Source organism: Mustela lutreola, chromosome 2 (assembly GCF_030435805.1).
Source record: "Mustela lutreola isolate mMusLut2 chromosome 2, mMusLut2.pri, whole genome shotgun sequence".
Lineage (NCBI taxonomy): Eukaryota > Metazoa > Chordata > Mammalia > Carnivora > Mustelidae > Mustela > Mustela lutreola.
The window spans coordinates 202746708-202759230 of record NC_081291.1 but is presented as its reverse complement, the minus strand read 5'-3'; the positions used below and the strand labels follow the sequence as shown (position 1 = coordinate 202759230).

Here is a 12523-nt window from a genome sequence, read left to right as displayed (position 1 = left end):
TTGGGGCCAACCCTGTAATTCTAATGTACCGAAATTCTGAAGTATCAATTCAGAAAAGAGATTTGATGATAGTAATAGATATAATTTTCAATCCCAGTAACTATTATTAAGATAGAATATGCTTACAAGAGTTGCTGTTAATTTCAACTCTATCCCAAAAGGGGGGAATATGATTTTGTGGTAATGGGAGGCTCTTAACTAAAAGTGCAATTTTGAGGTCCATTGAAGATGATAATTCTGGAAAAGTACAAAACAGCTGTGCCATTCATTCCCTGGTTAGCTGTCTATCTAGGAATAGATCATAAGTTTAAGGACTAGAGACTTTAACCATTCTTTTGTAAGTACTCCTGAGGGATTAAAACATTCATTTTTCTTACATTCAGCTTTTAATAAACCAAGCTAACTTGACTTGGCCATAATTTTACTAGTGAGAAAGAATCTTCCCCCAACATTTCTACATTTTACAAGCATAGGAGAGTTATTTATACAGTCCATAGGGAACAATGTGCACTGAATTGATAAAATACAGACAGGATGGCCATGACATAGGATCAGGACTATTGTGCACCCCCTCAATATTAAGCAAGTATTTTAAATAGCCAGTTTTGTTGGAACAACTTTTAAAAGGCTCAATTCAGGTTTTTTTCATTTGTTGGTTTGTTTTCTATTCCTGTAAGTCAACCTATCAAAGATAAAAGTTTTACAGTTTTATCTGAAATCATTTCTTTATTATGTTGTATGATTAACAAATTCAGAAAACACCTCTAGTAGTACAGATTATTAAAAAAAAAAAAAAAGCCCACAGACCTAGATATAACCTGGCAAATCATGATCCTTGCTGCAGAATTGATGTGTCCTAGGAAAGCAATGTGAATGCAGCATTCAATAGTGACTTTATGATCAAGCCCATTTCAATGAAATGATAGGTAATTTTATCAAAAAATAAAATATTATACAGCAAAGGTATGCTATAAAGCAGTTTAAAAATATTCACATATTTAAAATATACCAATTATTGCTGATATTTATCCAGGAAGTGCTAGGAACACCTACATATGACTCCACTTTTTTCACATTTTAATATGCAGGTAAAATAATTCAAGCTTACTTAAGATGGTGGGCTTTAATAGTACATAATATATTGATCAACAAATATAATTTTGAACATCAAAATACGAGCTAGGAGTACAATGCTAATAAAGGAGTTCTCTAGTTGTTTTCCTAAACTTTCGTAAATTTCATTTCCTCATTCTATGTGTTCCATAGTGAGAAAATCATATGTTTAATACTTAGCCTTTTACTTAAGATAAAGAACAACACCACAGATGATCAAAAGCACAATATTATTCTAATCAACCTATTAGAAAGTTCCTACATCAATGTTTGCCCATATATTAAAATGTTGGCTTATTACATTATCACCTTAGGAAGTGCTCAGGAAAAAAAAAAAATTGACTTTTACAGATTATTTTATTAGCACCAATCCAAAGGATTTACGGAATATTCTGTTATGTTTTAAAATTCATAAATTTAAAAGACTGAATTACATATTTGCTCAATGAAAAAGGAAAAACTTTAAAAACCAATTCAAGAAATCTGTTATTGACCAATTTGTTATCAACTGCACACTGTATTTTTGTATATTGTATTATACGTTCTTAAGAATTAGCAATTATGTGATTATAATAATTCTTAAGCAAAAAAATAATACTGTACTATCCTAAGCAAATATGAATGCTATTAATTTAAAATCTGTAATGCTTATCGTTGCTTTTTTTTGGTAGTTATTGTCATTTTGTTTTATTTTAAATTGTATTAGCTACCCATTAGTCATTTACTCAGGGTTTGAATTTAATTAAGAAAAAAAGTATACACATAAAAAGTGTATGTTCAAAGTGAATGCTTTTTTTTTTTTTAAGATTTTATTTATTTGTCAAAGAGAAAGAAAGCACAGGTGGGGGAGTAGCAAGCAGAGGGAGAAGAAGGCTTCCTGCTGAGCAAGGAGCCAGATGTGGGACTCAATCCCAGGATCCTGGGTTCATGACCCTAGCCAAAGGCAGCTGCCCAACCAACTGAGCCACGTAGGCGTCCCAAGGTCAATGCTTTTTAACCAATAAATCATGTGGACTGTAAAAACAAAAACCACTTAGTTTTTACTTTGGGGTGCAGACGAATGCCATTTAGGCAGAAGATTAAATAACGTGAGAGATTTATATGAATAAAATACTTAAATATAAAATGTTTAAAATATTTAAATGCCAGATTTATAACACATTGCTTAATACTGACTACAGCGAATTACGAGCTATCCCAGAAACTGAAAAGTGGTAAAATGAACAAAGCAGAAATTACACATTAGTCATTTAAACATGAATGAACTTAAATCTACCTTTTATGGAATAAATTGTGTCACCCCCACAAAATAAATATGTTGAAAGCCTGACTTCTAATGTTATTTGGAGATAGGGTCTTTAAGGAAGTAACTGAGATTGAATGAGGTCATAAACATGGGCCCTGATGTCCTTACAGGAAGACAAGACACCACAGTTCTCTCGTTCTGTGCATAGTTAGAGGGCACACCTGCAACCCAAGGACAGAAATTTCACCAAAACCCAACCCTTTGGCACCTTGATCCTGGACTTATAGCCTACAGAAATATGTGGGGGGAAGGAGATTACTTTATTTAAGCTACCTGGTCTGTGGTATTCATTATGGCAGCCTGAACAAAGTACCCCAAACTGAAGTTAAACCTCACCTCACTTTTTAACTAGTTAAAAACCTAAATTTTATGTTAAATCTAACCAAATTTCTTTTTGAAACTGACCTCTGTGTCAATTCCCAATAGTTCTTCTAATAAAGTTACAAAGTAACCAATTTAAATTCAAAAAAATTTAGACACCACCCATCCCGAGGTGTTTAAATCCTTTGGAATGGGTGGTCTGCACAGATATTTGCCTTACTAATATTTTATAGCATATGTATTTGTTGGGCATGTAAGTGATAGTCAAAGCCTTTCTGCCTTAGGTCTAGAAAATCGATATAAAACAATAGTTCCTTTTAGAGTCCTACCCTCTTATCTTTTTGGCTATATTAGTAAATAAATAAAATAAAATACAAAATTAAAAAGAAAGAAACAGATAAAGACAATCACTTAATGAGCAAAGAGTCAGTTATCCAAATATTTGGGGAAGTGATGGCTAAATCCTTTTGTCAACCAAATTTTTCATGAGGTCCAATTACCAGGTAGAAAAGTAAATATGGCACCAATGAGAACACCTTTAAGTTAATACATTGAGTGTCAAATATTATTTTAAAACATGAATTTTTAAAATGAATGTAAATTGAATTACAGTGGAAAACATAGCATCTTTTTAGCTAAATAAGAGAGAGCTTCCCAGTTGCATTGAAAACATGAGGAATTGGAAGGTTCATGATTGTGTATCAATTCCCAAGAACTTTGGGAATTTGTATCAATTTCCCAAAGTTCTTGGGAATTGATACACACACACATAATCTATAATTAATAAATAAAAGGTATTGTATTCAAACAGAATTAAAAGGCCAGACACTTGGCAGTATAAAGACAATTATCTATAATTTTAATTTAAAATATAAAATGAAGTGAGGCATTGAACAAGTAAATCTGGTTTATTTAGAAACTTGTAAATATGCACCCACCAAAAAGTTATGTATGCATCTGAGATGGAGGGCATAATCTCAGAATCAATAACTAGTATCAGCAACACTTCAGGGAATTACCAATTCCCTCACCCTATTTTTTCCCTGATATAATTAACTTTTTTCCCAAAAAAGTTTATGAAAAATAACGGCTTTTACCATAGACTCTTTTTTATACAAGAATGAGATATTATTAATCATTAATGGTCCATGATCTAAATGCACAAAATTTTCTTTTTAAGTAAATACACAAGAAAGAGACACAATAAAATTTGTATGTGTATATATAATATATATTATGTAATATAAATGTATATTATATAATTGTATTTATATTAACATTTTATATGCATTCTAAAACAGTAGGTGACTGCTAAAATCATACAAGTTATTCATATGTACACGAAGACTTACCTCTAATATCATCTTTCTCCCTGCACTATATGTCTTTAAATTAGTGATGTTTTTAGCTGGCAGGACTAATTTCTCTTTTCTCCAATGGACTGATGCTGGTGGATTAGATTTCACATCACAGCTTATATTGATAGGGTTTCCTTCCCAAGAGTAATAAATTGTTTGGTTTGATATAAACTTGGGAGCATCTGTAAAGCAAAACAATAAAACATTTATAGACCTCTTTTTTAAGATAAATAATCACTTGATTAGTATGTACAACAATAATTACTGCTTGAATGCAAAAAGAAGCCACAGAAATTCTAATGTTATATATTTAATATGTGACATGAGAACTCATGAAAATATGTTATTTGACTATTTCATCAAATAATTTTAATTAATATAAAATATTAAAAGTTGGACAATTATTAAAGTATGAAAGATTAATGCTCAGAGTTAATTCTGCTTTTGATAACCTGACAAAAATTATCTATTCATTAGATACCTAATTAATAGGTATCTACATATGTGAAATCGCTTTCTGGAACAAACCTCTAATTATAAAGTGTGAGTTTAGAATAACAAAATCAGTGGTCTTGGGTCCTTTTTGAATCATGTCTTACTCAAAAGAATAATGTCTTATAATTTCTTCTATGAGATATTTTTAAGCAGATATAAAATCTAAGTTGAAATGTCAATATCACAATTAAGAAACGAGTTTTTCCTGAAATATCATTTCCAATTTTAATTAAACCAGAGATAATTTAATTTAATCCACAAAGTTGATTTGAAGATTAATCAGCTCCTATGGAGCTCCGCCAATTCTCCATAGCCTACCTCAGACCTCTATAAAAACAGTTAAGAGAAAATAGACAATATTATTATATTACCTTATTGAAATTACCTAATTGTGAAGACACACAAACATGATTTTTAGTCTTGCTCCATTCTAGAACGATGATGTAGCACAAATGCCAATCAACCATAGCCTCTCTGAGTCTCAGTGGTTAACAGCGTAAGTATTTGAAAGAATTCATCTTTAAAATTTTTACATAAAATCAAAGACCTATATTAAATGGTAGCTAAAATGTTGCTGATATTTATATTATTATTATTGTCACTAATATTAACTACTTAAAACTTAGTATCACCTCATAGAATATCAACTTCAGTAATGTAACTTAAATGTTTTGTTTTACTAACCCCAACTACTTAAAAATGAGCTATATCAATTTTGTTGTATATGATTTTATAGAAGATACATAAGAATTATAATCTGTAGTACAAATACATAAGTAATTGAAAAATTCTTATCCTATATTTGTTTTAGTGTATGTTTATAATGTTAATCTCACACAGGGGTATGAAATATTAATTGACTGTTTTCTATTTAAGACAGTGAGATTATACATTGAGTTCTGTCTTATCTTTCCAATAACCTTGTAAGGAAGGTATTTTCCTGTTGTAAGCATGAAGGATCTGGAATAAGAGCTGTCAAGTTTACTCCAGCACTACATCGTAGGTCTAGGATATGAATTTATGGTGATTTTAACCAAAGACCATTCATTATAGATCCATTCACCCCAGCAACAAAATTATATCATTCAGTGCCTGAAACATTTTGGTGATGTGGATCCTATCATACATTATTGAAGAGAATAGAATTTGAACAATTCCTCAGAAAGAAAAAGAAACTTAAAAAGCTTTATAACTTTGCTTCTACAATCCAGTCATAGATCTCTCTCCAGAGAAAATAAGTAGAAATATTAGAAGTTTATATAAAAGGCTTTTAATGCATCGCTACCTTAACAAAAACTCAAAAAAGCTTAACGTCCTATAAAAGAGAATTGTCTAAATAAGTAATAACACATGTTGGCACTCAGGTGTGCTAAATATTACACAAACATATCTGCCTATGGTTTTCCCTCCACTGGTAATGTACCTGCCTTCGAAACTAGGCTCAACACTTCCTAAACACAGCTTTTCCATGACCTTCAGTTGTGGCTGAGCTTCTGTACACAGAATCCCACAGATTCTGTGTTTTCCCTCAGCATGGTAATAGGCAATGGAAGGATCCACCAAATGATCTGACTCTTATGGGTTAAGATATGTCTTGGTCACAATTATATACCTGATAGCTTACATTGTGTGTGATGTTTATGTGGTTCTTAAAAACTGTACATTGAATTTACTTGAAATTGAGCATTCAATGAATTTTCAATTCAACAGTTTGGTTAAATTGAACAGAAGATATTTTAAAGGATAAAAGAAAAAAAAAATGTTTTTCCCAAAGCCTGGAAGATTAAGTGAAAAATCTAAAGAACGTGTAACTAATTAGGGGTGTAACTGTAAAAGAAACCAAACTTCCTGATATTCAGAGTCAAAAGCTAAGGTTATATCTATATCTATATCTCTAGCTATATCTATAAAACATTTTATTACTCTTAATAAATATGAAATATAATCTCTTTAATATTCTAATATTCTAAGTAAAGGTTTATGGATAATTTATTTGCTTATAAATATAGCCCCATATGAAAATCATACATTCTAATGGAACTATTAATAGCTGACTCACAGTGTACTCTGTCTATGATGTAGCATCTGCATGAATATGTTTTATGGTATTATAATTTAACCATAAACTTAGGGCAAGATATGATTTTTCTACAAAAGCAAGCAATTGCTGCTAATTGTTTGCCTGATGATCTCAGTAGGAATTTAATTTGGAATCAGGGATGTTGAATGCAAACATGCTTACAGGCAATGCATGCTATACTGAAAGCCACATTAAAAAAATGTATTTGTGGAGCGAGGCAAGAAAATATTGATAACTTCTATCTACAATAATACATAAAGTAAATTCCTCTAAATTATATGCTTTGTAGATACCCCATCAACAGCAAGGCAGCAATGTTCCCTGGCACAAGACTGGCATGTTAATAAAATCCAACAAATAGTGTTGGGTCACTGGTTGAAGAAGGATGTGACTGGCACAGGCAACATGTGAAAACTTCAGGCTAAAAACCAGTAGCCATATTTCATCTTGATAAATCAAAAATAGTAATTTTCAGAGCGTTCATCTTTTTTAAAAAGTAGGCCTTTCACATCATGAAAGGCTTCAAATATGGTGCGGAGGAAATAAGCTTTTGCAGTTAACCAAACAGCCGGGGGAAGGAAGAGGAAAGAAGAATATGGCATCAACAGCACATCAAGTAGTGGAAATGTCTCTCAAGGCATTGTATGTCCCCCAAATTCCGTTCAAGTCCAAAATAAAATATTCTACAAATTTCAATGAACAGAAATAACTCTATTGGAAGAGCATTTTTGTGAGCAAAAAGTAGAAGAAAAAATCAGAGAAATCTGCCTGTGACAAGATGAAATATGTCATTTAGTGGCTGGAAAAGGAGAAGAATCGTCTCAGAAGCTTTTGTTCACAGTGAGAACCAAGGACCGTGGCAACAATGCCCTCCTTGACAAAACTGTTGTCACGCTTCCATAAGCCCTTCTATAAGGACTTGGCTTTGTCCTCGGGCCCTCTCCTGGTCTGCTTCCTCCTTTACTAAAGAATCATGCTAAGTCGATTCAGGGGGAATTGTTCCGTTGATATCCGAGTATCTCTGAAATCTGGTCAAGTCCTTTATTATCCTCCCTTAATGCTCATGTCCGTGGCCTGTTTTTAGCAAGAATTCTGTCAGGCTCGTTTAGCAAGAAGCACATTATAGTTGAAATGTAATAAAGTTTCTCTTAGTAATTTTCCATCCACTGACTTCTGTCATTCTGCTCATTGGCTTTAAGTCCCCACTTGTCTTTGTTATATTTGGAGTTGAGTTTAAGCTCTCTCTCCTATTCAACAGTCTTGACCACCCCCCATTGCAATAGACTTGAATATGGCCCTCTTTACCATTTTTCAGTGTCCGCATACTTTTTCCTTGACAAAATATGATAGAGTATATCGACGCTTAACGACTGAGCCACCCAGGTCCTCCAGAATTCAACAATTTTTGAAAATCAATCACACAATAAAGAAATTTACCCCAGTCAGACTTTCAGACAGGGAGATAAAAAAAGATTTATACCCAACTGTGTGTGAATTCCCCCACGTTCTCATTATATGAGGAGATCTCTGTATGTATTGTATTTACCTATGAAAAAGTTAAACTTGTAATACTTTTGTGCACATGGTCATTTCAAGTTCTAACTGAAAAGGAACATGAGAGTCATCTGCAAATCTCTGTTGTACATACAAGAAACTGATTCTGAGATATTTGGGAAGGTGGTGGCAGAGCCAACCCATAGTCTTTTGGCTGTTTATGATTGCATTAAGAAATGATACCACTGTGTCAGTTTTTCTGTTAATAACTAAGTACATTTTCAGCAAGTGGTTTCTGTAGAGCATCAGTAATGAAGTTAGTGTTTGAAATGATTATACCAAGTAATCAAGGAAGTATTTTATTAGTCCTATATGCTGTATTCAAGCAATAAAGGAAACATGCAGTACAGTTTAGGAAAAATTTTGATGGAAACAGGTGCACATTTGCACACTCACTTATTTCTAGGTGATGCCAATAAAATGAGGTAATTAAAATCATCACTTTTCCAATTTTTCTGCTGATATATTTGAAGCTAAGAGGTAAGAAGAAACGTACTCTGGGGCATGCCAGTTATGTTCTGCACTAAGGGTTTAATGGTTAGAATCACATTTTAGCGACATATCCTTGAATAAAAGGTGCTTAGATAAAAACACAGGAAACTTAACCTTACATAAGAATTGAAAAATAACAAAACCTGGAATGCAGAGAAAGAGGAGGAGGGAGAGGGAAGGAGGTTGGAGGCGAGAAGTGGAAAAGAGGAAAATCAGAACAAGGACAAAACAATCAAGTATATTTTGCTTTGTTGTAGAATTTACATCTTAGAACTACTTCCGGATTTCATCCTGTGTTCCCTTCGGGGTACTGGGGAACAAATGCTCAAGGTCCCCCACCTACTTCAAGTTTCTGTGCTCTCTCAAGTTTATTTTATAATTTGAGGTAATATGAAATAACACTTAGACACTTTCAATTTCAGCATCAAGACACCAAAAGCTAAAATAATAAGTTATAAGTTTATTTAAAATTGTAAACAGAGAGAAAAATTAAGCCATTGTTTCGATATCAGAAAGTCAAAGATAGGGGCGCCTGGGTGGCTCAGTGGGTTAAGTCTCTGCCTTCGGCTCAGGTCATGACCTCAGGGTCCTGGGAGGCCGCATCAGGGTCCTGGGAGGCTGCATCAGGCTCTCTGCTCAGCAAGGAGCCTGCTCCCTCCTCTCCCTCTGCCTGCTTCTCTGCCTACTTGTGAGCTCTCTCTCTCTTTCTCTGTCAAATAAATAAATAAAATGTTAAAAAAAAAAAAAAAAAAAAGAATCTCTCTCCCTTTCCCTCTGTTCCTCCCTGCTGCTTGTGCGCGCGCGCTCTCTCTCTCTCTCTCTCTGATAAATAAATCATTCAAAAAAGTGAACTTATGTAATTTTTACATCAGGAAAATTCATAGGAATTTCCCAAGTTGAGCTCAATCAAGTTGCTATTCCTTTTTAAAACATTAAGAGTTGAGAGTGTGTTACATTGCTTCCATCATTATAATTTTAACATGTGCTATGCAATTGCCATTTTGAGTATATCTTCATATCTGAATCTGATAATTACAATTTATAGATATTTTGTTAATGTCCAAATATATTTTTAAAAAGTTTTATTTATTTATTTGACAGACAGTGAGAGAGAGCACAATCAGGGGGAGTGGCAGAGGGAGAGGGAGAAGCAGGTTCCCTGTTGAGCAAGGAGCCTGATGTGGGGCTCCATCCCAGGACCCTGGGATCATGACCTGAGCTGAAGGCAGATGCTTAACTGACTGAGCCAACCAGGCACCCCTAAATATATTTTTCTTGAGTCTATGATATCTCTAATAAAAGAATATTCTAGAATATAATGAAAAGTAAGGGAGTTTTCTTACTGAAAATATAATTTATAAGATATAGCAAAAAATACTAAATGTAACTGCAAAATATTCTCCATATACAAAACTAACAAACAAAAATACGGGTACCTTTCTTAAGAGTGAAATTCTAATTTTGATGTTTTTTAGTCTCAGTGAACTTACAGACCTTTATGTGTGTGTGTGTGTGTGTGTGTGTGTGTTCTAGTGTGAACATTATATGTACATCATTTCAGGGAAATTTCAAGCTGTTTTATTTGTTGAGAGATATTATTTGGAATTAAATCATAAGTGGCCTCATTTTCATACTTTAAAAACTTAAGGTACTGCATGTGTGGTAATATGCTTATTACATAAGCATAATTAAAAAACCATATCATATTTTTTCCTTGGATTATCAAAAGGGCAAAATTCATCTTCAATACTCAATATTGTGATATCATGAATTATACTAGATACCTTAAACAATAACTTGTACATTAACTTGTTTAAGATTCAAGTATATTCTACCATCTACTGTGAATGATTAACATTTTATTTATTGTTTAGTTGTATTTGGTTTGACATTTTAACTAATATTTAGGGTGCCTGGCCAAACAAAATACTGCAATTTTTAAATCATTGACTTGATTGCACATCTCCAGTCAAAATACCAAAATTTATGTCCACTGACACAAAGCTAACCATTAACAAGTGTGGATATAATCGTTTAGGTATAAAGGTTTCACCGACCTGGCTATTCATCAAATCATATTTTGAGCTTGTGGGAAAAGAGACGTCTAAGGCTTCTTCATAAAGATTCCAAATGCACTGCTCTGGGAAAGATAGCTGCTGCACTAATTATCCCAAATTATTATTGTGTGTCTGTTTTATGCTAACTACTATTAAAATGTGGGCGATTCATGTCAACAGGGAATCCGTTCTAGTGGGTCAGGCAGATGCAGAAATACGTAAGTATAAGGAAGTATAAGGAAGGCGATTTAAGTACATGTACATGCACATAAATACAACGGAAGTGCAATGGGTAAGGTTCTTGTCTCAAAGGTATTAGCTCTGAGCCTAAATAGGACATTGCAGGGGGAGGGATCAAAAAAACTGCTGGAAGATCATGACCCCTTACCTCTAACATTTTTTGAGCACATAAAATATGATGAATACAGTCCTAAATGCTTCCCATGGATTGTCACATCAAGACTGACTATAAGAATCTAGACACACACACACACACACACACACACACACACAGATAGTGGCTGAACTACAATGGAAGCCAGAATTTTGCACTTGCTGTTTATAAATATATTATATCAGAAATAGCATTAGGCCGGCCATTGGATTCGGGTCCCAACTTTGCTAGATCTTAATTATGTCACCTCGACATTAATTAATTAATAAACCTCTGTTTATTAATTTGAGCTTTGGGTTTTTGATTCTGTTTTTCTTTATAGAATTATGAGTTGAACTTGTTTCTTTAACCTCTAGGAGTTTACTAACACAAAAAACAAGAGACTTGGACAAGTTAAAAATATAGGGATAGGGTTATAATATTTACCATATATAAAGAAGCATTGGCTTATATAGAGATGAAATTTGCTTTTGGCAAGAATTATAAATCCTTCAGGGTAATGTTAATCATCTCATATGTATAAAAGCCTCTGGTTGGGAGTTTACACACATACATGTAATTATATACATATATGTATGCAAATAATGAAAATGAAGAATAATCCTTCTTATTAATATTTTAATAAGTTAATATCTCTAAAACTGAAGAATGCAAGAGAGAAAATCATGTGAGTTCCTTGGTGGTGAAAATATCAGGAAGCACCTGATTTTCGGGCTCCTGCATCTTCTACTTATGAATAGATGATTAACAAGACTACAAACATTATTGCATAGACTGTGAGAAGGAGAATATGTAACACTGGTTGTAAAATGAACACAGACCTTAAAAATCAAAAAACTATGTTGTCTTAGCTCCTATCACAATGGAAAGATGTCTAAGGAGAAATTATTTAAATTTAATTACGTGGCAGCTGAGCTAGGACATTTCAACTGCACTTCTATCCATGACCTTGACTGAATCTCTAATTTAAGGTTGTCAGCATAAGAAGAAACAGCAGAGCATGTCAGGATCTAAATTTGTCATTTCCTCAAAATGGGGATCAGGAAAAGTATGTTCCAGGCCTACCAGGAGACATTAAAGAAACTTTTCAGACTGCCTTCAGATTTGATGTCAAGTTACTCTTGTTTGGTGAATGTACTTTTTTATTTTATTTTTTTGCCTTATGGCTGAGACTTCAGGCTGAACGTGCAGCCAGTGCTCATCACCACATTCCTGACACGGCACCAAACTTTCCTCCTTGGCTGTTTGCTCAATGAAAGCTTTTCACATTCTCCTGTTGTTCCCTCTCAGGCTCTGAAGGCTTTTTTCTGAACATGGTTTATTTGTGGTTGGTACCTGTGACCTGAGTAAAGC

The 12523-nt window shown here is 33.4% G+C and overlaps 1 protein-coding gene across 2 annotated transcripts in view; it reads right to left on the bottom strand.

Moving 5' to 3' along the window:
• Positions 1-12523, bottom strand: part of NCAM2 (neural cell adhesion molecule 2) — a 514403-nt gene that overhangs the window by 109986 nt on the left and 391894 nt on the right. For both annotated transcript variants that reach the window (XM_059164507.1, XM_059164509.1), the window contains exon 10: positions 4093-4280. In XM_059164507.1, coding sequence (XP_059020490.1) covers positions 4093-4280 — 188 coding nt within the window. The remainder of the gene's footprint in view (positions 1-4092; positions 4281-12523) is intronic.